At 35.5% G+C, this 27,508-nt stretch overlaps 1 protein-coding gene across 10 annotated transcripts in view; it reads left to right on the top strand.

Annotated features, from left to right (window-relative positions):
* HEATR5A (HEAT repeat containing 5A) overlaps positions 1 to 27,508 on the top strand; it is a 66,797-nt gene that overhangs the window by 10,104 nt on the left and 29,185 nt on the right. For 7 of the 10 annotated variants that reach the window (XM_065838789.2, XM_065838791.2, XM_065838788.2 and 4 more), the window contains exons 4-18: positions 970 to 1,218; positions 2,274 to 2,485; positions 6,993 to 7,101; positions 7,629 to 7,778; positions 8,004 to 8,175; positions 10,129 to 10,289; positions 12,734 to 12,989; positions 14,116 to 14,271; positions 15,119 to 15,369; positions 18,517 to 18,628; positions 19,528 to 19,680; positions 21,141 to 21,240; positions 21,989 to 22,098; positions 26,288 to 26,451; positions 26,558 to 26,733. In XM_065838789.2, the coding sequence (XP_065694861.1) occupies positions 1,093 to 1,218; positions 2,274 to 2,485; positions 6,993 to 7,101; positions 7,629 to 7,778; positions 8,004 to 8,175; positions 10,129 to 10,289; positions 12,734 to 12,989; positions 14,116 to 14,271; positions 15,119 to 15,369; positions 18,517 to 18,628; positions 19,528 to 19,680; positions 21,141 to 21,240; positions 21,989 to 22,098; positions 26,288 to 26,451; positions 26,558 to 26,733 (2,408 nt within the window). In that variant the 5' untranslated portion in view covers positions 970 to 1,092. Of the gene's footprint in view, positions 1 to 672; positions 739 to 969; positions 1,219 to 2,273; positions 2,486 to 6,374; positions 6,508 to 6,992; positions 7,102 to 7,628; positions 7,779 to 8,003; positions 8,176 to 10,128; positions 10,290 to 12,733; positions 12,990 to 14,115; positions 14,272 to 15,118; positions 15,370 to 18,516; positions 18,629 to 19,527; positions 19,681 to 21,140; positions 21,241 to 21,988; positions 22,099 to 26,287; positions 26,452 to 26,557; positions 26,734 to 27,508 lie in introns of those variants that run through there. The other 3 variants (XM_071809380.1, XM_071809381.1, XM_065838790.2) reach the window with 3 other exon arrangements.

Genomic DNA, 27,508 nt, shown 5'->3' with positions numbered 1-27,508 from the left:
TGGCAGTTGGAGTACTGAATTATTTAACATTGCTTTGTATTGCACGTTTGCTGTTTGATGGATCATTTTACACTATAATATTGTTACTGCACAGGAAAAAATGTGTGTTCAGCAACCCCAGTGACCTCGAGAAAGGATAATTTGTTTGGGAGTTTAAATTACAGTTGACATTTTACCAGAATCTCCTTGACTGTTTTTGTTTGCAAAGCATACAGAATGTTACATTTTGTAGTTTGAGGCTGTATGACATTTAAATAGTGGGGCAATGCTTCTAGTTATGAATATTGACAATGTGGAAATTCCCAAAATAGTCTGAGATACATAAGTAAAATATAGTTTTTGAAACATCCTTTTTTCAAGTATGTGTTGTTTAGTTTTTTTTTTTTTTTTGGTTGGGGTTGTGGGTTTTTTTTGTTTGTTTGGGTTTTTTTGTTGTTTTGGTTTTGTTTTTTCTTTTAAAGCATTAGATGTTTGTTCAGTAATTAAGTTCTGGTTTTTATTTATGCTTTACATGACATTGAAAATACATGAAGTGTTTGAACAAGATGTTAGCATTTCTATTTGTGAATATAATTAACTTGAGTTTGGTAGGTGTAGATTACTGCTGTTGTTGCACTTAGCTCTATGTCGCAAAAGTCATTATGTCTGGGGACAAATGATCGTTACTTTCAGGTATACACATGATCAAGTACTGGTAAACCTTGCTTATACAAAACAAGATGAAGAAAAAATAGCTCAGTGAGAATCACTCTTATTTTTCTGAAGCGTATTTAACTTTGATTCGTAATGACATCAATACCATCATTAAATTTCCAAAACCACTGAGTATTACTAAAGCCACCTAAATAAAACCACTGTATTTTTTTTTATATTAAGTGTTTTTTTGAAAGTTTAGTATTAATAAGTCAAGTGTAAGTATAATATGACCACTGACTTGCTGGTAATTTTGTTTTTCCTTTTTCTGTTTAGGTGTCTAAACTTCTGATTCAGTCACCATATACACACACGCACACACACACACACACACACATATATATATATGTAAAATTTTATTTTTCATTATTCTGCGGTGTTTGAGGAAGATTTCAAGGAATGGAGTTAGCTCACAGTTTACTTCTTAATGAAGAAGCATATAAGCAGCTTGGTGAATTTCAAAAAGCAGAGTTCATTTTTGAATGGTTACAGTTTTTGGAAAAACTTTTACCAGTGACTAGCAGAGTAAGTATAATGAGATTCGAAAAGAAAAGCATGTTATAGAGCTATTTTTGTCTGTCTTTTTTGTTATTTTGTTTAAAAACAAAGAGCAGTTTTCAATTTCATTTGCTTCATGTCTTTTACATACACACAATGAAAGCTCGTTCAGTATTAGCAGCAACTTTCTGAAAGTTACAGGTTTTTTGTCACAGTCTTTCAAGGGGCAGAACCACTTATCCAATGAAAGTTATTTAAGAAATAAGCAGTAAGTGATTTTTTTTTTAAATTTATTATTTTTTAACTCAGATTATTACCGCAAGATTTTGCGACCCGATGATGAAGAATGGCAGTCATGCATCCACGTAGCATGGCAAATTATTTGTTTGTTCTCTAGCAAGCAAGAATGTAACAACTTTCTCGTTGCTTTATATTTTCCTAATCATGTTTCCAGCCAACTGTCCGATTGTTTTGTTCACTGTTTAGTGTATACTAAATAACATAGGTGGGTAGTGAACAGTAAACCAACCTAGATAATGCTATTGAAGATTTATGTTATTTGTGTTAAAATATGTAAATGGAATACAGAGCCAGGCTCTTTTTTTTTTTTTTTTAAAGAGGATTTAAAAATTGAGATAATACTAAAATACATAATTATTTTAAAGGAACTTCTTTCCATTCTAATGCTCAACTTCTTGAAATTCTGCTGAAGTTCTTCTTTACTACTTAAATTACCATATTTCTACAAATTTTTCTATTTTAAAATAGGCATAAAAGAAGCAAGAAATGGCAATTTTGTTTTAGCAAGATATAATGATTCGAGTGCCATGGGGAAAATACTTCTGAAATGCTACTAGAAATAATTATGCTCTGAAAAATATGTTTAAAAAACAAAAAGGAATAAAATAATCATGTATTTGAGATGTCTTTAAGTAGAAAGGTGCAATAAAATGTTCATTTTTAATTAAGAATGTCAGAGTATCAGAATGGTAATAATGAAAAGTAAAGAGAATTAGCATTAATTATCTTTCACTTTTAAATTTAACTGAAATAATATAACTGGTTACTGATTGTATTTCCAGGCTGATATAAGGGAAAACCAGAAGATACTGGTTGAACAGTTGACTTCTTTATTAAACAATTCACCGGGACCTCCTACCAGACGGCTTGTTGCCAAGAATTTAGCTGTACTTTATAGCACTGGAGACACTTTTTCTGTTTACCAGACAATTGACAAATGCAATGAACTCATTCGGAGTAAAGATGATTCACCAAGTTATCTGCCTACGAAACTGTAAGTATCTTTTTTAACCCCAAACTTCAAATTCAGTGATAACAAGAGAGACAGATTTAGATGGTGAGAAATTAATGTAGCAGAGGGTGTGCTCCCTCATGTCTGCCCATTGTCCAGTGGAAGCTTGTACCATATGACACACGGAATTTGGGAGCCTCTCTGATTAGTATCATTATTGTGGGTGTATCCATCTGTAGAAGTAATTTTTTCTTTGGTATTACATCTCCGACATTTTTAAACTGGAGTATTACAAAGAGAAACTGAATTATCTGAAACCTGAAACAAAATTCAAATTGCTTCCTTCCCTCTAGGTATTATAACAATTTTATTTTAATCCTTTAATATATGCTGCCTTGAGAGCAGAATTATGAGTGGTTAAGTACTTGGGTAGCATTTTATATATTCCTTTCTGTGTCTTTACTGGAAAGGTTTGAGTAAGAAGTTCAGTTGCATGTTGCGGGGGGGAAGTCTGGTCAGTGCTTTACAATCTAAATTGCCCTTGAAAGTTTAATAAACTTAAAATATATTTTTCCTCCTTATTTAGAAGTTTCTTGTTATGATTCACATAAATATAACATAAAGTCAATCGCATTAAAATGCTTTAAAAACACATTACCTTTGAAGCATTTAACAGAGAGGCAATTGGTGACTGATGGGAGTCTGTGTAGGCTGCGTATCTGAGAACAAAATTGGACCTAGCTAGCTAGTATTTGCTGGACCCACTGGAAATAAATTCCTTGAGTGATTTGAAAGCTAAACCAAATTAATTTACTTAGTAGGAAGACTAAACTTGTTGCTGTCAGTCAGAAGTATATGACCATAGTATACTTTATTGTAATAGGGTAAACTGAGGCTGGTTTTTGTTTTATGTTTTTGTTCAGTGAGGGGACAAAAGCAGCTTGCAGTACATATTGCCATATTGAAGAAACCTTGCTTTATAGCAAGTCAAACAAATACTGCTTGTTACAAAAAAGTTGAAGAAAACTTTTCATATGTAACTTATGACGGATGATAAAACAAAGAATGTGGTAGTATGAGATATTGTATGTGTGCAGCAGGAAGCAAAAGGGTAGAAGGCAGTTGGTGATCTCCAGCCAGACAATTGAAAATCAGGACATGGAAAATACCAGCAATGGATAACAGAGTTGTGAGGGGGCAGGTGTTTGAAAAACAAAGAGAAGGTAAATATACTGCTGAGTAGAGCAGTAAAGCAGAAGTACAACTCCAGGGGCAAAACACAGCTATTGAGTACAGTTCTTAATCCAGCTAGGAAACCAGATACAGTTAGAAACATCTGAACTGTTTGTAACTAACCACCTAGAGCCTAGACAAAGGACAGAGAAACGTCTACTGCTATTGCAGGTTGTGTAAACAAATCTTAAGGTGCAGAAATATTATGAATAACCTTCATTCCTGAAACAACACACATCTTTCACCATGGTGAAGAAAATTAAAGGTAGAGGTAGTAAAATATCTTTGTGCATTAATGATACAGTATGCAAAGCAGAGCAGAATCTGTCTTCCACCTTTGCTTCACATGCTCATGTTGTTTCTGAACAACTCATGTGAAGTTTCCTGAAAACAGATTTTTGCAAGGAATCAGTTGTGTTTTCCAGTATCATAATATTTTTTTTTCCCCTCATGTTCCAGTTGACTTGTTGTGCAGTCTTTTGAGTTAAGAATAAGTTTGCTATAAAGGGTTTTAGTCCTGCAAAGGAAATTACTGCTACACTACTGGCTCCTCAGCAGTGAGGTGCGTTAACATTATAAGTGAGCGGTAGTGTGGGATGGAGTTGTGCGGGTCTCCCCTGCTTCAGCGGGACGATGTCGGGACAGCCAGGGGAGATGGTGGAGTCTGTGGGCAGCGAGGCAGAAATGGCAGAGACAGAACTGACAGATACCCAGATATCCAGACTCAGAAGGCAGAGAAGTAGCTGGAGGAGTGAGGGAGAGGAGTCCTGCTGGGTATGGAAGCAGGAGTGAGGAGAGGAAATAAGAGATTAAGTGGAGAAAAGGGGAGTGGGAACATGTGGTGTACTTCAAAAGAGGCTTGAAAAAGGGATCTGTTGAAGTACTGACACTGAGACAGCAGGCTACAGAAGAGTGATTGGAACTACAGAACTCTTTATTGAGTAAAATCTTTCATCTTGTGCTGCACATACATAAAATACTTGGTGTTCGGTGGCAAAGACTGCTTTTTTTCTTTTTTTCCTTTTTAATCTTGGTTAAAGTGTTGTCTCTGTCTTCTGTCCTTCTTCATCATAAATGTACATGTTGTCTGGTAACAACACTTCGCCATCATAGTTCACAATGTGTTGATTCAGCTGGAAACTCATTTAAGGAAAGTTTCTAGTGAACTGTTCTCTTATCTCATAAATTAAACTTTTTATTCTTTCATGTAGGCAAAACGTGGAAATGTTGTAGGCAAGCATTTTAAAAAGGACCTTAGGTGCTCGTCTCCTACTAAAATTGAGTGTGATGAGAATGCTGTATCAGATCAGATAAACAGGTTATGTAGTGTGAATACCACTTATTACTTTACTTACATTACAAAGCTTTAAAAATATCCAGTAGGGCTGCTTTTAAACCATAAGCATTTTGAAAACATTTGGCTGGTCAGCAGACTTTCATAGCTGATCTCAGTGCTGTTTTAGCACATGTTTAAGTATCTTAGTTCTGCATTTTTGTTGGTACTTCTCCAACTACAATTGCGAAGGCCAAATTTCAGAGAAAACAAGTTAAATGTACCCCATATAGAGCTGTATATCCAAATGGAGGTGTGCTGCCAGGGAGGAAAAAACACAGACAGAGTGAGTTTTTCCCTGCAAAACCTGTATAAATTTACAGGCTTCCTTGGAAACTGCTGGCTCTTGCTTGTGATTTGACAAACTGACTCAATATTTAATACAGTTTGGACTTGGTGAAGAAACATTTGTGGAAGAAAATAGACATCTAGAGTCATGATACATTCCTGGAAGGCAGCCAGAAGAGCTTCCTAAGTCTGGTGCTTGGAACTTTTTTAGAAACTCAAATATTGCTGTGCAGAAGTAGCTGGATTCTCATCATTAGGTTACTAGATGTTACTCATCAACAAATACTGCCACTTTGTTGCTAGAATCACTGTTCAACAGTGATGGATTGATTATTTCCTACAACACTTAAGTCCGTGGCAGCACAGCCAACTGTGTAGGAGTGTTTGCAGGTTATACCATCACGTAATAAGATAGTTCTGCTTTGGGGTTTTTTTGGTGCATATTTGTTAAATATTTATTCTTTGGATTATTATGTGAAATATACATTATTTAGTCTTGAAGCTAATTAAAAAGAGTATCTGTGACCATCAGATGATCAATTTAGTAATAAGACGGTGCCATTTTAATTTTATACCCAGCTATACCATGAACAAAATTAGAATCCAAACTGCTGGCATGTACTGAGTTGCATAAAAGCAATAATGAAAAACGTTGCTTTAAGGAAAATAGGATTTTGGTATGATAAGAGATAAAGAATATCGGTTTGTTTTTCTTACTGTGCTTTTTCATTTAGGGAATTACTGTTAATATTGAATGGATTTTTCTAATTAAGTGTGTATTTAGTATGATATTTTAAAATTCTTTATGTGAAATTTGAATTCAGTTGGGGAATAAGTAAAATGTTGTTTTCTTGAAGGGGCTGTTGAGCGGCATCACTGCATGTTTAAGTAGGTTGGGCCAAAGAGCTGAAAGCTGATTGAAGATATAATTTCTTTATTCCTTGAATTCATAAAATTAATTGGTTTAGTTATAGGTGTGTCAATATAAAACCAAAATGTTTTCCTTAATTAGTTATTCAAAGGAAAACACTCTTTAATTAAGCAACTGTTTATTTGTTTATTTTTCTCAATGTTTAGCAATTTTTACTTTTGCTAAAGGAATTGCCAATGAGCACACAGACTCCAGTTGTCATGTACTTCACCTGGAAATTAAATTCAGAATCTGTGTGCCATGAAAAGGACATAGGCTTATACTTCTGTTTCTTTCAAGGTGATTGATTATTCCATATTATACATAAATGGCAGAATTTTAATTACTAGACAATTTACACTCTACTATTGATTACTGAGTTGTAAATAAACCTGTCCCTGGCTGGTTCTAATAGTATCTGCTGTAGCACAGCGCCATAGACTCCATAATGCAGGGAATGATTAGTTAGAAATTAATGTTAAGTTGTAAAGGTGGATATGAAAATTGTATTCCTATTGTAAAATTTAATGGAAGACTGTATCACCTGAATTCTTGTATTATCCAGATTATTTTCCCAGCCCTTGTATCTGCATTTCTCCTAGAACATATGTGCCCCACACAGATGTTGTGTTTTTTTTTTTTTCCTTTTGATAATCTACTTACATTTTTGGGACATTCTATTTAGTTATTTTGTTGTTTGCCCATTGATTACATTAGTCGTCTTAATCCCTTTCATCTATTATTGCATTCATTTTCACGCGTCTTTGGATTTGCTTTTGTTTTAGTGCTGCGGTGGTATGCTTGGGCTATTTATACAAAAAATTGGGAAGAATTTTGGGAAACAGTTTTACTGACACCGTTGGGAATGTACTTAAAGCAATGAAGAATGCAGAGGTATTGGAACAGCATGTTTAAAAAATGACTGGAAAAATAATAGGATGTTTACTGTTGGTAGCTGGACCAATGAATAGGAGAAAGTGCATGATACCAAAATAGGAAAAAATTATGGAAAGTAATAGGATACAAATCAATGTCTAAATTTCAAGTAATTACTAGAGAGTTAATGGATTATGGCTTTAAAAGGATTAATCATAGCTATTCTCAAGCTGGTTTCATGAAAGAACTTGATAAACTAGAAAGTCTAATTGCCTTATTCTTGAGAATATTTTTGCTTCAGCTTATACTTGACGTTTTGAGTTTTAAACTGCTAGTGAGTACTTTCCAGTAGAACATAGAATTACTGTTTTTACTTGCTTACAGTTATAGTGCAAGTTATCTGCTTTAGCTCACTTCCACATAAAAAGATCTCTAGAAGTCTAAAAGCGCCAAACCGTTGCTTACCTATTTCAGTAGTCGGCATTTTATATTTCCAAGGAGCTTAGGGTTACAAAACTTCAACATGTCTCTTTTTCATTTTTCAGTCTCAAGGTCGTTATGAAATCATGCTTAGTTTGCAAAACATATTAAATGGTTTAGGAGCTGCTGCTATCCCCTGTCATAGAGATATTTACAAAGCTGCCCGATCATGTTTGACAGATCGATCCATGGCAGTCCGCTGTGCTGCTGCAAAGGTAAAGTGCTCTAATAGCCGTTTTTATTAAGTAAGCTCCCTAAATAAAATTCTCTTTTAATGGATGGTCAACACAGCAGTAAATACATAAGTTGCTTATCTTTATTTCTTTGGTGTTGCATTGGCAGCAAAAATTCAAGTCATTTTAGTATTATGTAACAAGCTAAAATTTGTACTGAGTGCTTTTCCACATCAAAAAATATATTTATTTCCTTTTTTTGTCTAGTGTCTTCTTGAACTTCAGAATGAAGCTGTATTTATGTGGAGTACAGACCTGGATAGCGTTGTGACCTTGTGTTTTAAATCCTTTGAAGGTTCCAATTATGATGTACGATTAGCAGTTTCAAAACTTTTAGGCACAGTATTGGCTAGAGCTCTAACATCAAAACAGACAACAGGTAAAGTATGCACTTTGTTTGCTGACTCCTCAGCTGTAAAAATCTCAGATGATCAGAAACTCTCAAGTTCTGTTGAAACTTGAACTAAAAATCACAATGTAAACTCCATCTGACTGTGTGTATCTCCGGTTTCATCTTTTTTGTACCATTTATTTTGTGAAGTGCCATGTTTTGTTGTGTTAACCCATTCACGTATGTATTTATAAAATAATAAACAAGGAAAAGTTTTATCAAAAACTAGTTGGCTTTGTTACGAAGTTAGTTATCATATGGAGAGAAATTAGTAACCTTGAGAATTTAAAGGCAAGGTTAATTTCAATTGTGTAGAAAAGCCTGAGATTAAGGGAGTGTCTCTTTGTCATACTTAAAGAGTTAAGGATATCTTTTCAAGCTGTGTTTCCACAATCATCACAACCACCTTTGGATTGTCTAGCAGTACAAATGTGACCAGAAGCAGAAACGAGCATGCAGTTTTGTTGACTCAACAGAGTACGTAACAGTTTTTGCTGACAGACTTGATCCGACTGAAGCATCCTGGCACAAAATTAACATCTCAAATCTCTCGTGTCATTCCAGCTGGACATTTTCAGTCTAATCGTAGGAGTCCAAAGCTAAATACTTAACCGTAGTCTAAATGAAATACAACAGCATGCTGAGTTTTCTTTTGCTTTTAATGGCATCAGAGAAGATCTTCAGTGCAATAAGCAGCAAATGACAAAATTATATGCCTTTAAGCCCGACTAACTGCGTTTCAAAATTCTTGAGGCTGTGTATTTGCATTGGAGACTCTGAAGTCTTGATTTATAAAGTATTTTTTGAAGAATCGCTTTGGAGGCAATTATTGTGTTACAGAAAACAATTGTCACTTTTATTTTCCCAATAGAAGTTAAAAAAATACTCTGACCTCTTTATAAAATCAGTAGTTTTCTTTAATCTTTGTAAGCAATATAGTTATATAATCTTACCTTAGCGCTTTAGAAATACAAGAAGTTCATCAGCTGTTTGGTTGGTTATTTTTAGTGGGAAAGCACTTGGTTAAAAACAGGTTAGAGCTAAGTGAGACAGAAGCTGAGGGGGGAGAAGGGGCTCGGGGGGAAGTGCAGGAAGCAATGCATGGGGAATTGCCTAGCCCTGAGGTTTCTGCTTTGTATCTTATAACCTGCTGATGTTGAGTTGGGTTTTTAAAATTTTTTTGGACATGATTATCTTAAATGCTCTCACTTCTTTCCTCGATACAATACTTCAAAGGGAATGAAAAATGCAGTGAAAATCTGGGTCACTTAGTTTGCACGCTATGCGCTCATCATGCAACGTTCTCAATCACATGTCCCAGCACGTATTTTAAATGAACTTTCTATCAAGAAATAAAACAACAGAATAGGAACTGGGATTAAAAAAAATCCTAGAAGATTGTAAACATGTTCTATTGTCATTATTTTGGAGATCTAATTAAATACCAAGATGAGATGCTTTTGCTCTTAAGAGAGCCTACTGTTGCCACCCTAAGCACAGCAGAATGGTAATTCTGCCCTGCCTGCAGTGTGGAATAGCACGTTGTCTTTGGCTGTAAGTGGGAATGAGTTAGAGGCAGGACTTCCATGAAGCTTTGGGTGGTGGGAGGAGGCCAGACACACATTTTTGCAAAGGGAGCTTAAATTAGATGGTAAATACTGGGGGAGCATAAATATATGTATACATATTAGATGATGACCAAACTATTTAAAGACAGCTGAAGCAGAAAAACTGGAGAAATATTGTGGTTCGCTGGAGCACCCAAGTCCTAAAATATCTTAGTTTCTGTTGTGAAATTATGTTCCAACGGTATTCAGATTTGGTTGTGCTACCAAACTTGTGCAATTTGTTTTTTCTAAAATGACAAGAGTCAAAACTTTTCTTCTAAGATGTAACAAGTTTTACGAAGTTGTTCCTCTAAAGATTTGCATCTGTTCTTAGCATCTACCAGGCATAACTTCCGCAGAATCTCTTTGGAAGATGTGATGGAGTTATTGGGAACTGGATTTCTGCGTGGAAGTTGCGGATTTCTACGAGCCAGTGGTGATATGCTGAAAGGGACCAGTTCAGTCAGCAGAGATGTTAGAGTTGGAGTCACCCAGGTTTGGATTATGTTGTTTCTGACATCTTAAGATTGCTAAACATTCCTATGATAATTTTGTTTTCTCTTGTTTCATCCTTCTTTGAAGCTGTGATGAAATTTATGAAATTTAAAATAAGGATTTACATGCTGAGTTACGTTAGAAAAGAAAAAAGACTTCTAATGTTTATCTGATAGTTAGAAATTTTCAAAATTAGGTATGTATTACTTGTGAAAGCTTCACATGATATAAATTTCAAATAAGTGATATAAATAAGTATTTTCCTCAAGTCTTTAATTTAGAACTTGATATCTTTAGACAAAAGATGAAAGGGGGAAGTTAAAAGAATTCTTTGAACTTGAAATACTTTCCTTCTATTAAGGGATGTTCCCAGTGCCATTCTGAAAGAATGGTGCTGCTTTGAGCAAGTGGGTAAAAAATAAGGAAAACGGAATTTGGTGGAAAAAAACAAATATCTGTTTTGCTTTGTTCCAGGATGCTCATTTAGAGGATAGAATCTTGTTAACTGAGCAGAACTGAAGTCAGACTATTTAGTGCATGTTGATAAAAGCAGTATAGTTTTTTCAGATATCAGTCTTCTTCCTGTAAAGATTATCATAAACGTGGTTTACATTCTAAGACCTAGACACCCAAATGTTAAACCTGTGAATCAGCACTGAAGGTCATGATGAACATTTACATATCAAATGGCTGTCACTATTTTAATATCTTACAGTTCACACAGCTATTTGTTACATCCTTTTCACCTGTAAGGGAATTTTTCAGTGCATTCCAACTTCTGCAGTGCAAAAATTCTGTAAATTATCTTGAGTTACTGATAGAAGGTGCCAGACTTTGCACTGAAACAGCTAGAAAGTGCTCACAAATTGTCTTCTGTGCTCAGATCATGCTGGGTGGAAGCATTAACTGGCAGCAGAGAAACTGAAAAGCTGGGGAACAATAATACCTTGGCAGCTATTTGCCTAGAAAATGCGTGCCAGACTCCTAGGGTGTTCTGTATACATGGTGGTTTTATTAGTTTTCCAGGAATAGATATTTCAGTTCAGTGTTTTGACTATTTGTACTGGTTTTTGGAGGCTGTCTCCTTTTCATGCATTTCTGTGTTAACACAATAGTACCTGTGCTAGATTGTGGACTCTAACTGTGCCTATTCATAAGAAAAAATTGAGAAATTGTGCATACATCAGTGCCTCTAAGTAGAAAATGCTTGCAGTTGTAAATTTTCTATTAATTATTATGTGACTTGCAGCTTATTATAAATCTAAAAATAAGGCAAACACTGAAGATGACTTCTTACATATGGAAGAAAAATTTATGTTTGTCCAAGACACAGGCAGGTTCAAGATACAGTTCAAGATGTAGCCATGGCAGTGTGACTCTTCGCAAGTCTATTTACCCCATTAAATTCCTCAGTTTTCAAATCTGCAAAACAGGAGTAATGTCCTGGTACATTATGAAGCCCAAGTAGTATTTTTCAAGAGGATTAGATGCTGACAGGATCTAATAGTACAGTTTCTCCATTTACACTTTCACTTCTTCACTTTCTTCCACATGAATAATTCATTTGTTAATATTAGACATGAAACAATATGTATGAGACAAATAGAGAAGTTCGTTGATATGGGTAGTATATGTGAACTTTCTTATGAGGGATTTTATGTGTTCATTTGCATATTCTTGTTTCTTTGTATTCCGTTTTCTTGATGTTAGCGCATCTATTCTTTAAAAAACATCTAACACAGGCACATGGAACACATTTGTAAGGGAGCATATTATGTGGCAAAATAAATGGTCTTGTGGTGATTAGATTTGTAAAGTGACTCTGCATTCTTTCTCTTTGTTGTGACAAACATAGTCTTTTTATGGCACCTCCATTGCAAGACAAACAATTAAAATTCATTGAGATAAAGAACAGTGCTTGAGGGCTGCAAATATTCCCTAGTTCAAAGCCTATAATAACAGATTTCACTCAGGGTTATGGGTTATAGTTTTGTAACATAGTAGTTCTTAAAATGCATTCATACATTAAATTTGGGTTCCATGTGCAGAATGTTAAATAGCTGGAAGCTGTTGTTCGGTGAGACCAAACACAATGTTTTACATAACAAGTGCCTGTGCAGGGTAAACTGCCATTTCTCACACTCTGGAATGAAATAATACGGGCAAGCAGCTTGAATTAACTTACAGTGAAGGAAGGCTGCAGTATCACTTGTGCAGTTTTGACAGTAATTTAAATTATTCAAATAGATCAGAAAAACCTGAAGCTACTTTAAGTGTGAATGTATGTGATTTATGGATGCATGTATATATTAATAATCTCAGTTTAGTGATGTTCTAGTTGTGTCAATGTGCAGAGATAAAAAAAATATGTATGCAGGATAGCTGGCAGTGGTTTTCCAGATAATTTTGCTCTAAAATATGGCTTCTTTTCAAATCTCTTCCAGGCGTATGTGGTATTTGTCTCTACATTAGGAGCAAGATGGCTTGAAAGGAACTTCTCTGCCTTCCTTTCCCATATTCTAGATCTCGTGTCTCAGTCTCACCCTAAGGCTGTTCAGAGTCAGACGGATGCTATCGGCTGTCGCCGCTGCGTTTCGTTTATCCTTCGAGCTACAGTCGGAGGCCTTCTTGGGGAAAAAGCTCAAATTGCAGCTGCCAAGGAGATTTGTCAGGCCATCTGGAAACTGAAGAAAGTTGTGGGTATGGGTCTAACAAGATTATCCATTCGAGCACTTGGTTTTCCTTTTTTAAGTAATTGTCCAACTTCCTAATCCAGAGACTGCAGAAATAGAATATATAGTGCTGTCTATTACCATAATAATGTAGAAAACTTTTGATGGGCTGCTTTGTTTTTAACTTGAGCTGGTTATTTGTTTGTGTGTGTGTCTGTGTTTCGGCATGCGTGTACCCACACAAGTGTAGACGCCTTTTTTAACACTTCTTCCCTGGAGAACATAGTTTTAACCAATTACAAATATAATAAAATAATAAATATATGTCATAATACAATATAGATGTTATTGTAAAATAAGTTAAATTGGCAGTTAATATATGTCTAGCCAGATTCTGCCTTCCTGTTCAAAGCAGCTAACACTGCTGATGGTTCAAAAAAGAAGCATTTGTTCCTAATTGCCAAAATGAGCATTTCTCTTGGAGAAAACAGATCTCTTCCATGTTAAAGTCTTGTACACAGGTCCCTAAAAAAGCTGCTGATCTCCCATTGTCATCCTTGTCGGGGAAAAGAAAGAGAATAATGGGCATAACCAGTCGTCCCCTGCTACACAGCTGCATCCTGTATACTAGTTAAATATCTAAATGTTAAATGTCTAAACTGACACAATACTGTCTCAAAAGATTAACTTTCAAAGAACTCCAGATTTTTCCCTCTCTCTTTATACCCTACCCCCACCATTTCACTCTCTTGCTCTCATGCCATTTCACTCTTCCCTTTTCACTCTTCCTTTCTTTTTTTTCCTACTATGTAGTAAAATCTGGCAAGTTATATCAAGGCATGACCTCTTCAAGTCACTTTTGGTGAGGCTGAGAATAGCATTGCTCTTACTAGCCACTGTTCCCCATCACTTAAAGATAAGCAATTTGATAGTTTCCATTTATCTGCCCTCCTGCCCTCACAGACGTTACTATGCTGTCTGAGCAATAGAAATGTACTTGTCTCAGTGAAGGTAAACTTTATTAAACCAGTTTGGTCAATAATAAAATGGTAAAATCTCATTTGGTAGTATAAACAACTTATCATGCAGAATTTGATCTGTTTGCTTCATTTTGGTAATGATTTGATGTGGATCTTCCTATATTGTGTTACCAGATGCTGCAATGAGTGACAGTAACTTGGAAACAAGAATTAGTGTGACAGATGTAACAGCAAGTCAGCATGTGCTTGTGTGTGCGCTTCAGGAGCTTGGAAGTCTCATCCATGGCTTAGGAACCACAGTAGCACCATTACTGCAAGATTCCAGTGCAGGTACAAGCCCTGAATTATGTTGCAGATCAGAGTGCAAAATGTATTTCCTTGTTCATTGTGATCTTCTCTGATTTCTTGCAGCTAGACTGTCAGTTCTTTCATTCTGTTGGGATGCTTTGTCTGGCATTGACTATAGCAACCTTTCTTCTGGTGTTCAGTCTCCTCACCTGGACAACCTTAGTTATTCTATCCTTTTTTGTTTTCTTCCACTGAACTAAAAAGAAAAAAAAAAAAGAAAAAAGAAGAGAGGAAGTTGACTGCTTTCCATGCTGTAGGAAATCTTCAGGCATTGCCCAAAGAGAGAATTAAGAGTTCAGTGCCTTCTCTGGCCTGTACTAGTATGAAAAATTTAAAATAAATAAAGTAAAAAAAATCCATATCAAATTTAACTCCATTAAGGGTTGTATTTAAAGTCAGCACTTCGTAATGTTTATAGTAAATCAGTTTGATTGAGCTGGGTATGTTAATCTACTTTCATTGTTTTCGTTTAACTTCAGTGAGAATTCTTTTTTTCCGGATGAGTTCAAGTGGACATCTGTTTCCACTGGATGGATTTCTGCTTCCTTGAGAACACTTACAGATATTTTCTGTGCATGTTGGTGAATAACTGCATAGTATGTTAGGTTTTCTCCATATTGTTACTTTTTGTTCAGGGTAACTTTTTTGAAAAGTATTGATATATTTAAATGGGATGAGAAATATTTCACAATAAAAGTCAGTAGTACCTTTTAAAGAGAAGTGCACAACCTGGATAGTGGGATGTTCACCAGCCCTCTGTATACATTTTTGCTTGTTTGACAATCTGCTTGCCTATTTCTTAGGTGTGTTTATTCATTTTATTTTTCAGGAGTTCTGGAAGCAGTAATTTCTGTCATTCTTCATCCCAGCATTTCAGTTAGGCTAACAGCAGCTTGGTGTTTACGCTGTATTGCAGTAGCATTGCCCTCCTACGTGTCCCTGCTGTTGGATCGTTGCCTTGAACGTCTTAGTGCATTGAAATCCTCCCCAGAATCAGTAACTGGCTACAGCTTTGCTGTTGCTGCTTTGCTGGGTGCGGTAAAACACAGTCCTTTAGGAATTCCACATGGAAAAGGGAAGGTATGCTCTGAATACTTCACTTACAGGCAATTCATTTAATTTAGCACTGCAGCAGTATTCACATGTATTCTTTATTACATGATCACTTAACCCAGTATACTGATGAGATATTTTCTTTCCTCAAGAAGGGGATTTTGAAGTATACTTTAACTCAAACAAGCAAGTATTTTTCTCACATGTGTCGGGATTGTGAATTTCTCAGGAAATGTCACTTACGACTTGATTTGCCACTCATACTGCTACCTTCTTCTAATGGTAAAGTTTGTTAGAGGGGAAGTTTGTTGTTTGGGGACAGAGGTAAATTCTGTGGAGCTGAAAGGACTTATATTGAACAGTGTAAGAGAAGGTTTACCTGGAGAAAACATTTCAGGAGTAGAGTTAAATTTTTTAGAAGTTCAAACGAAATTCTTTACAGCGAGATCAAAGTTTCTGCAATTCTGTCCCAGTTTGACATTGGCTTAAATTAGAAATCTGATGTTTCAGCGATGTTAATGGTGAGAAAAGGCTGAAATGCATCAAGCTTTGCCAAAGGAAAATATCTTTCTTTTATTAAAAAATAATTAGAAGTATACATACAGATTTATTGCATGCTATGATGTTAGAAATAACTTTCCTGTTAGGAAACTCATTCAGCAACAGATTAAACCAAATTAATATTCCCCAGGCCCACCAGTGACTCTCCAGTGTACAGTTCAGTCAGTGCTTACACCAATAACAGTAATTATGTATTGTCTTGAAAATCGTCGGTCAAGTCCAACAAAATCTTTAATCAAGTCCAACAGATACACACTTTCATTTTATTTTACAGAATTCGACAGAAACCAATTTCTTGCATTAACATACCCTAAGATGCTGGTACCAGTCTCTCCACTAGTTCAGACAGGATATACTGTGCTTGCAAGTTTAAGGGATGTACAGATGTAGAAACAGAGACTAGGAGAAGAACCTGTTTCCATCTCAATGTGAACTTTATCCATGGAGTTACTCACAGCTGGAAAACCACGGTGCAACACAGGTGTCAGCAGTACAGGCTAATTCTCTGCACAGTGCAAAAACCTCCATTCTCAATTATGAAAATATCTTTTGGGAGCCAGTGGACACTGGAGCAGTGACACACTTTGACACAAGGATTGTGGGCTATTTTTTTGTTAGTACACCACTGTAAGATGAAAGGAGTGCTTTAGTACATTAGGAGAAATGTCTCTTGTAGTGAGTGATTCCAGCCCACCCTTTCAGCATTGCTGGGTACTGACAGTTCCCCACCACTCCTTAACAGACATTGCTAGCTGCAGTTCTCAATGTTCAAAGTCCTAACTGCTGATGAAACAATTTATAAATGTTAAAAAAGGCCTGTTTTTCTTAGCTTTTAAAAACTTTTCCTTGCAATTAGTGAAAGCCCATTGGGAGAGAACAAAATGAATATCGTTTGCCCATTTGTATAGATAAGAAGTGCCATTCAAATCTCTACACCTAAACGGAGCCAAAGTTTCTGTTTATTAAGAATTAAGTTTCTCTGTTAAAGATTTCTTTTAGAAGAACAGAATAGGATGAAATAGGGCCAGGAGGAGGTATGAGAGGGCTCAGAAAAGTGTGGGAGAAACACTGGATTCTGCACTAGGCTGGCAGGGGGGTGAACAGAGGAGCTGACAAAAGCTGTTTTCCATTCTCTGCCAGGACTACTGCCAGATTCCTGACTCCCTCCTCTTCTGAGGAACTGAAAGAGACCAGTGTTAAATGGAGCACTTTTGAAAAGGAAATATAAAACGTAGACAGTAGTGACTTCCTTTGAGAGAATGGTTAGAGTTGCAGGGGGAACCTATTCAAGAGAACAAAGTAACGAGTGGGTTTGTATACATTTAGCATGCTGCACTAATGCTAATACTTCACTTCAAAGAAATCCTTCAAAAATAAGACATTTTTCTTAGTACACAGACAGAAAAATTGTCAGAAATCATTACATAAAATCCTTTCTAGGATTCTTCTTTTTCAGGTAGTTTATACGAAGCTGTTAGTAATTTGTAATAGTATAATTTAGCAAGGGTGCCATTTTAATTTTAGAGTGGAATACTTCAAATCTATAAGGAATCTGTCAAATGTCTGATTCTGTGATTTGCAACCATCTGGTAGCATTATGGAACTGGGGAAACTATTATTTTCAGACTGTTAGTATTTCATTAAGTTTTGGAAGCATACAAATTTCAAACTTCCACAAAGCTAACCTTTTTTGGACAGTTTTTCAAATAAATTATAGAGGAATGCTCTTTGTACTGTCCAAGTAAATTATAGTGTGCAAAAAAAAATATAGAAGGAAATTTACTATACTGAGGCTTTTAATGATATTATTTATAATGACACTTCTTACTTTTAATACTAATTTACAAGCAATTCGTTTTGGCAACCAGGTATAATGCAAGATCTAAGAAATACCTTTTTTGGTGTGTATGAAACACAATTGAAGCAAACCATCTGCAGAATATTTTTGGAGTTGTAGCCATACTGTGGTAATTGTCCATGGACGTGTTTTCTGTTCCTCCATGGAAATTCTGGGTAGCTCGGGCTCTGGTAACAAGCGTAGATTGTTGCCTTGCATTTGGCACATAATAGTAGGCGCATGCAATTATTGTGGAGAAGCTAAGATAGGATTAATTCTAGCTGTATCATAGTATTCTAACGTGTTTGTTTGGTTGTACCATTTGTTGATTAAAAACTGTCAGAGAGAATGGTAGACCTTATTCTAAAAGAGGGATAAAAAGATAATTACTCCTTTCACCACTTCTTCTGAGCTCTGATTCATAGGCCTCCTGCTGTCCTTTTTCTACATAATGTCACAAACAAAATATGGGAACACTTTGATCCTCACCACACATACTCCTTTGAGAATTGTTAGCTCTCATTTTACTGCTGATAAAAGAAGGAGACTAAGCCACCAAGTAACTTTGCCACAGGAAATATTGAAGGTATCCCAGGCTGGTACTGAATTTGGTCATTCCAACTTCATGAGTCTGAGTTTCTTGCTGTAGTGTGAGAAGATGAGGGCATTCTATTCAGGGACACTGAAACGGGGTTAAGTATCACCACAAATAGTATTGAAAAATATTTGTTAGTTACTAAGATGCTGATGCTCTGTTTTTCTCTTTAACTTTGAAGGTAATCATGACAGTAGCAGAGGATTTGTTGTGTTCTGCTGCTCAGAACAGTCGCATTTCTCTGCAGCGAACACAGGCTGGATGGCTGTTGATAGCGGCCCTCATGACATTAGGTAGTAGCTTTCTAGAATTTTTCTTAAACTAAATTAAGCTGTTCTGTGTTCTTTCTCTGATTTTGGTTCTTTTAGTTCTTTTGATGTTTCATTTAATTTAGCACTGCAAAATAATTGTTAAAAAACAATGCAAATTGGAATCTTTAGAAAAACTTTTTAAAATAAAAATGTCACTTCTTTCAAACTCGCTATTAGTTCATTGGGAGAAATGTCTGAAAAACAGTGGCTGGGTGGGACCGCTGCTAATTAAATGTAGAAGATAAGTTTCAGAATCAATCTAACCAAATATCTTTGGTCATGAAGAGTTACAGTGATATTTTTAAGATGTATCCCAGAACAAAATCAGCTAATGATTTGTATTTCCCTCTTGTCAGGCATTTGAAACCTTACAGAACTTTCTCATATTTACTAGTGGTCAGATTATTGATTGTGATCACTAAATTACTTATGAAGAACATATTTTATCTGTTTTGTTTGTATTTTAAGGTACCTTTCATGTTTTCAGTGATTACTTGTGCCAAGCAGCTCCCAGTTGTTTCTTAGATAAGGGAAAACACACCTTGTACATTAACCTATAACAAATATTTGCTCTCCTGAACGTCACTGTTGCTTATTACATTCTTTTGTGCTGATGATCCACAGGGTCTGTACTTAGTAAAACAGAGATTGTAGCTGGCTTGGTGACATAATTATAAATGTGTCGGTGAGTATGTAGTTATGTATGAAAATGTAGTACCAAGACAGTAAACATTTGAGAAATGATCTGTGAGATGACTGGAAAAGTAGCATAACATTTTCTTCACAGCTGTAGTGATTTTGTGAACATAGATAAAAGAACCAAAGAGAAAATTTAATTTTTTTAACCCTTATGCTAACATGACAACTGTCAACACCTACAGGTCCTGCAGTTGTCCAACACCATCTGCCACGAATGCTGTTACTGTGGAAGTGCATCTTTCCATTATCTCCTAAAGACCTAGAAACAGAGAAGACACGAGGAGATTCATTTACCTGGCAAGTAACACTGGAAGGTCGTGCTGGTGCTCTCTGTGGTAAGTGGGATTTACTGTGCATATTCACTCTGCGTATTTATAGTTTGACTGCTAGGGGTTTTTTTTCTTTCTGAAAGAACAACAATACTTCTCAGTGATTTTTTTTTTCACTGAATGGTAAAGAACATATTAATTCCCCAACATATATGCTTGTAGAGAAATATTTACCTAAATATCTATCTGTATACATATGTTTCATTTTTGTAAAAAACAGACAAACAAAAAATCCAAGGGTTTTTTTCTCTTGTTCTTCTAATCAGTTGATTTCGAAGTGGTAAATGACATCAGGAAGGTTGCTTCTCCCCTCTCCCCTCTGCCCTCTCCCCTCTGCCCTCTGCCCTCTCCCCTCTGCCCTCTGCCCTCTGCCCTCTGCCCTCTCCCCTCTGCCCTCTCCCCCTTTTCTTTTGTTTAACCGATATATATCACAGTAGTGAATGAGGACCCAAACCAGGGTACGCTCTGTTGCTTTTACAGTCTGTTATATTTGGTAAACAGCAGTTCTCTTTCCTAGTAGCTGTCTTACTGTAAGCAAAATAGAGTTGGTGAGTCAGTCAAACACATTTGTGAGAGTGGGAAGACTCAAGTAAAAATTAGGATAAGAAAGTTGCAATTCTCAGCCAGTGAAGAGTACTATATGTGTTTGACTGCTGTCTGGTAGGTTGCAGTTTTTCATAATGAAATATTGTGAATTTGAGTTTCCAAGAGAGAACTCCAGTGATCTTTAAACACTTCAAGAGTTTCAGTTATGTGTTCTAGAGTACTCAAGGATCCTTGGCATTGCAGAAATGTGAGCCCTAGTATAGTGATTGCTGCTCTCTCTCACTGTTAAAATCTATCAGAAAGTGTGGAATTCAATGGCTAATTAATTTTAGAAGTAACTTAATAGTTAAACTTTAAATATTTTCTTTTCCTTTTGGAAACTGGTCTTTAATACTGTGTATTCTCTAGATGCTTTTTGAACTACGAGTTCAAGTTTAATTTTCTGTAAATAATGAAAAATAGTCATGTACATGTAAGTATTTTCTTAAAGTACAGTAATGAAGTTAAATTTAAATAGAGAACCAGCAAAGTAAGCAGTAGGTGATCTGGTTATCATCCTTCTCCCATTTTTAAAATCATTTCAGTTATTATCGTGGAATTATCATGTAGTTGATTCATATGCCATAAGAAAAAGAAAAAAAATGCTTGCATTTATATATGCAATTAGAAGTCAGTGTATGAACATCCAAGCTAAGACACCAAAACAGTGCATCTGTAAATATGACTTTTTTCATTTGAGATTCTTGTCAGTTTCTTAAATTATTAGTTAAAATACTTTTAAATTTTTTTTGCATGCTTCTACCTCTAATTTATTAGTGTGGTAACAATGTTATTACTGCACTCGTGATTTTTTTTTTAATTTTTTTTTTTTCTTCTGCATGTCTCATACTAAGTAACTTAATATCCAATTCCTTTTCTAGCTATCAAGAGCTTCGTTTCCCACTGTGCTGGTCTTCTTACGGATGAAGTTGTTCAGAGACTTCTTCCCCCACTCCCAAGTGCTGTTGATTTATTGACACAGTAAGTGTGTGTATCGAACTGTTATATGAGATTCTGGTTTTGAAAAGCTAGAGAGCAATCTTCTTGTGTTTGTTTCAGTGCACTTTCTAAACAACGTTTTTTTTCAAAGTACGAAAATTAGAGTATAGAATTCAGCTGTATAGTTGAAGACTTTAGCTGCCATAATGTGTCTTGTGTTTTCCAGTATCATTTCAAAAAGCAAGTGAAGAAATTATTGCATGCTGTTGTTAAGTTAGTGCTTTTATTCTGCTTTTTAAATCAAACATGCACATTTATGTTTAAGTATGATCAATTTTTTTATAAAATAACAAAGTTCAAGAATACCCTTGGGCAAAAGTTTTTGAGATTGGCATTTTTTATATTTAGATTCAGAGCTAAGCTGGAAAAGGGCTTTGTAATTTTTAAACTTTTGCCTTAAGAATATGTAGTATTTGGGATCTAAACTCAAATTTACAGAGATATATCCACAAAAAAAGTTAATTGTAGTAAGTATACGTATAATCAAAGGCAATAGAAAGCCTTATTTATTTATCTAGTATCAAATAAAGGTAATGACTGGGAATGGAGAACAGAGGTTCTGTCAGAACATGTGAAATAAATTGTTTTGCTTCTACTGTTGGTAATGTAAATCAAAACTGTACTTGTATGTATAGATTTTAATAATATTCATTAAAGTGGTACAAATGAAACCGGAGTGTTACATAATGCTTAGTCTTTAACATCTCTGATGTGCTTTGCATATTTTAAGGCTTTCTTCAATATGTAAATCATATGGAAATTCTTTAAAAACATCATCAACAGTTTACAGACATAAACTTTATGAATTACTAGCAGTATTGCCTCCAAAGACCTATGAAGGTATGTATTTCCTTACAAAGAGATATCTGTTAAAATATCACGGGCTCATTTTTAACTTTTTATTCAACATATATTCAGTTAGCAAGGAGTAGTTCCACCTCTTCTAATAAACAAACTTTATTCCCTCTGTTTAGATTTGGTGAAATTGTACTGAAGTTACTATGGTTTTGAAAAACTAGTGTTCATTATCATATTTTTTCCCCTCTTCTATTACAAATACAGGCTTTTGTTGTATTTTTAGTTGAAACTCGAAGGCAGACAACCATACAGTTTTAAACTACTTGAAGAATTTACTTATTCTGATGCCTGTTTTATTTTCGTTGAAACCTAGGTACAAAAGGTGTAATTGTAGCAAAACCAATTGAATATAGTCCATTAAAAGAATTTAATTGCTTCAAGTGGATTTATATATTACAGATCTATTAATCTGATCTTGTGTAGATTGTGGATGAAAAATTTGTATGTAAAGACAAATGTCAAAAAAATCTGGGGATAGGCTCACTTTCCTGTAGTGAAACATAACTGGCAGTATTAAAAATAGAATCCTCTAATCCAATATCTATGCACTATGGTTAGACAGGTCTAGCAGTTCAACCAAAACACGAAATACCTTTGTTGTCTTTCAGTTGTCATGTGAATATACTAGTTTGCCATAGAGTACTGTATGGATTGAAATAAGGAACCAGAGTGTTTGGTGGTTGTAAAAAGAAGTACAGAGTATTTCATCAGGACAGAGAGAATATGGGCGCTGAGTTGGCTGTGTCCTCTGTGTCATGGAGGGAATCCTCACTCAAATAATCTGCTCCATCTAGTGGTAACCGCTAAATGAATTTCTATAAGGACAAATCGCTGACCTTTGCCTTTGTCACGTTAGAAGTCTGTATATAATGCTTGAAGCGTAGTGTGTAGTATTCATTTGTGATTTGGACTTGGCTGAAAATGACACCTACATCCCTTACTGCAAGTTACTTCTTCGGTTCTTCCATGCTATTACAGGGGCAGTGTACTGTAGAATATAGATATTTGAGTGTGGATGGTTTTGGTGATTTCTTGGTTTGTTTGGGATTTTTGCATATGGTGCAACTTTATTGAAAAATAGACAATACTTTACAGCATGAAGTCTGGCTATGGTGAGAAGGCATCCTAGCTGGGAATGCTGCAATCTAGAACCAATAAGGAGAGAAAAAGCTTATAAGGTTTGTTAAAAGTAAGTGGTCACCCTGCTGGAAGTTTTGTAAATTGTCTTAGAATCAAACCAGTAATTTGTCAGATGTAGTCTCAGAGTTGTTCACCTGTTTGTAATACAACAGTATGAGATGTGGGAAAGAATGGAAGCCGGAGCTTATTATCAAGGTCTGTTATGTATTTTAACATCTAAGTATGTATCATTTAGAAATACATTAAAAAAAAAAAAAAAAAAAAAGAAGTTTTAAGGTAGAACTTGAAACAAATAATTTTCTTCCCGTGTTATTTTCATTATGACAGCTTCATGCAGAAACTGTGTCTTTGCAAATACTGGGACTTTTTGAAATAAATTATTTGGGAAAACAAGATGAATATGGAACCCAGAGTGGTTTTTCTCTCTATAATTTTACTTATTATGACTAGGAAGAATAGTAGGTGCACTCTTGTGTTGCACAGCCTGACACATTTTGTGTGGCTCAGAGTGACATACTGAATGAGAAGCTTTCACCAGTTCATGGGTTTATTTCCTTCCATTTTCTTCGATGTGGTTAGTTAGGCAGAGACTAGAAACATGCAAGTTGTTTCTTTTTGAGAAAACTGGTGATGAGGACAAGCTTTTAGTATTTGCAAATAATGTGCAAAGCTTTTTTTCTGTAGCAGAAGAGGAACAAAACAAAATACCCAGCAAAATAAACAGTTGAAAACAGATTCTTTATTGATGGCTCCAAGCCTCTTTCTCAACTCAAAGCTTTAGATTTCTGATAACTTTTTTAGACCCTGTTTGGTCCTTTCCTGCTGTCTTTCAGCCTCGCTGATGTTTTCCTTGCTGCTTTCTGTCATCAGTAAAAATCAGTATCTGCTCAAACAGCAAAATTTTGAAGGCTTACTGTGAATGTGCACGAGTAGCAGAGGATTTTTTTGCAGTATTTCAGAAATGACAGATGTGAGAATGTATTGGGTTAACTTGAACATCAGTGAAAAATGTTTAGCATGTTGTAGGTGCTGTCTTCCCTCCTGTGTGAACAGTTAAGACATTGCAATTTAGCTGATACAGAGTATCAAGTTGTTAAGCTGGGAAAAGCAGGTTCTGTTTCTACGATGGTGATTTATATTCTCGATCATTTTCACATTTCATTAGTTTTGGATGCTGCTGTGCATCCAAAACATGATGCCTCATGTTTTTGAGGCAACAACATTTATTTCCTGTGAGTTGATATAAAAAAATTATTATCATGTCCAATTTGGTAATTTCATACAAATAATTTCAGGAGTTTGAATTTTGATTATTAGATTTGTTGACATTTTCTGTGGTCTGAAATTAACATGTTTTGTCAGACAACTCATTAGGGTTATTTTCATTCTTCAGCTTTTTTATGCTTGTTATGTTCTACTGTCTAAACCATAAAATTGCATAGAAGCACTCACTTGTCTTTCTTAATAGGGTGAGATGAATAGCTAGGATGCTGGAGCCACATTCTGGCTCAGTTTTTTGAGCTACTTTACGTTGAGATAATATTATTTGACATGTTGAGGATGGCCAAGTGTCTGGGACTAAAATAAATGTTAATTTGGTTAAAAATTGCTAAGTATCTCTATTACATTTTATTTGAAAAGCTATTTTCACAGAAATGGGATTTTTCAATTTTTGTTTTTATTGTGATGGGTAATATCTAATGAAAGAGCAGTTTCTAGTTGTTCTTTTTAATTATTGTTGTTTTTAAAAAGACTCAATTTCTTTCCCTTTCACACACTATCTGTGCATGTTTGTATGTATCTTAAAGTGCTGAGCTTTTACATTTAGATTTGAGATAAGCATTTTGGGACTGACATCCTTGCTAATTAGTCAGGGAGGAGGGCAAAGCACCAGATGCCTGCAGGGGAGAGGCTGATGCCAGGGGAGTTTGGGGGTAGGGGATGGTGATCAGCTTTCTCAGAAGAGATTCAAGACTCAGGAAGGGCAAACCAGCTGCTTGCAGCTACCAGCTCCAGCTATATAAATTGTTCTACTTAGGCCCGTGAGGTGTTGATAACTGTGTTGTCCCACTTCTTGAAACTTCTGTGTGTTGAGAGGTTATAATCAGTGCAAACAGGTAATTGTGTGATCATCCAACAACCAAACTGAATGCAAAGACCTAGATATGTGAAGTTAAGCTCCCTTTAATGCTGATATTTCCCAGTTCATGAGGGCTTGACTTTGCAATCTTGATGCTCTGGAGGTAAATTCTTATGTAATATTTGCCTAAAGAGTGTGTATGTTCTTTAAGATCAGTTCTGCAGTGTTTTTCAACACAACTTACCAGATAAGCCAGACCTTTTTCATCACATGTGGTTCAGCACTGGAAATGTTCTCTCTCTGCAGGGACTATTTTAATAACCTAAAATAGTCAAACTTAGAATGCCTAATGTTGTTGTTGATGTATAATGCACAGTCTTATCTAAAATATTACGTACAAGAATATGTGAAGGTTTTAACTACTGGCATAAATTATCATAGCGTAGCCTACAGTATATTACTTGTGGTTTGCTTTTTGAGTGCAAAGTCCTGAAATAGGGGAGTACATTCTGCAGCTTTTGGTTGTTTATCAAACTGATGTATGTTTGAAATTACATCTGCTTGCCAAGTCCAAGTATTCCTGCGTGGTTATGTAATACATTCCACAGCATTAATTTTCAGGAAATTTGTAGTAGACGTATGTCTGTGCTTGTAACTGCCTTTTTTCCTCTACTTCAATTGTAAATGTAACTAACTTAGCTGTTGTATGGCATTATGCCTTCTTTAAAGGTAAAGGTTTCTGGTTTTCAGCTTCTAGATTGCTGTATGTGCTTAGTTTGCTTATCTTAGGTGGTGGTCTGTTGTTTCACCTGTAGTTTTCTCCAATTAACTATTTGAAGACCTAAGAAAAAATGTTAGTTCGATGTTGCTATTGCAATATAAATATCTTGCTCCCAAAGTTGCTTGTAGCAAATAATTAACAAAATTTTTGAATATGTTTCTAATTTAAAGGAAGCTTCTGTGCTGTTCTTAAAGAGTTAGTGGCTGACTTGACTGTCCCAGATAGCCAGATCGATGCCTCTACGTTCTTGCTTCCACCCCTTTGTCATGAGAGTGATCTTCTTTTACTTGGTCCCTTACTGCAGGACACTGACCACCGATTTATTGAAGAGCAGGTACTTTTTGATCTAGTATAATGATGGTGTTATAATTTCATACAATTCTAGTTATTTTGGTCAGTGCTGGTTATGACTTGGTCATCACTTTTTTGCCTTCTTACAGCTCCTATTAGGTAACAGCATAGCTGGTGGCAGCCTGGAGTATGATCCTTACGCAATTTATGAAAAAGTTGCAAAAGGGGATTCAGTACCCAAACCTCTGCCTCCTGTATTGTCTGTTATCAGCGCAGCAACTCATCTTTTTGGAGTTATGTTTTCCCATGTAGCAGAATCTCACAGGTAAAGTAGTAACTCTAACTGTTGGGGAATTTGAGAGATGTTAAAGATGGTCACAGTGTGCGAGATTAAACACATACAAAAACAATTCTGGAAAAATAATGAATTGTATAAGTGGATTCTGTAAACCATCTGAATAATATAATTCAGACTAACAAATTGTTAGACTTTCTATTTAAAGTTACTCAGAGTGAATACACACATCCAGTAAGAGGTTGCTGTCATAATAAATTCTGTTGATCAAGAAAAATATTATTTTGCTTCAATAGCCAGATGAAAATAGAAGTTATTTCAAGAGATATTACACAATTATTATAGTGTTCAACACATAATTACTAGATGGTGTAGAACCAAAGAGGGACAAAATGGGTAGGAAGCTGCAGTAAAATTTAACCCTTATGCTGCCTCATTCTTCATAAAAAGTGGACGGGGAGAAACAAGAGTGTATGTCATAACGATTCTGTCAAGGTACAAGAATGCTTGAAAGGGATCACAGACTTGGGTTTGTGTATACGTGTGTATCTTCCTACTGCACACAGGGCATTTAGTTTTGTTTCACATTTATATGCACACCGATTGCTGAGCCACGACATTCCTCAAGATTTCTGCACTCTGTTGCTTATTGGGTACTGCTGGTAATGTTTTTGAATGCAGCATTGAGCAAATCAATTATTTTTAAATTAAACAGCTTTATATTTTCAAAGCCAGCTGTAGTTAGCACTCGGATCATGATCATTATAGGTGGTGATAGTTTTGTAATTTCCTGCAAGGGATGAAT

This window comes from Patagioenas fasciata, chromosome 5 (assembly GCF_037038585.1).
Source record: "Patagioenas fasciata isolate bPatFas1 chromosome 5, bPatFas1.hap1, whole genome shotgun sequence".
Taxonomy (NCBI): Eukaryota; Metazoa; Chordata; class Aves; order Columbiformes; family Columbidae; genus Patagioenas; species Patagioenas fasciata.
The sequence above is the reverse complement of the archived record's forward strand: the minus strand, read 5'-3'. Positions and strand labels throughout refer to the sequence as shown.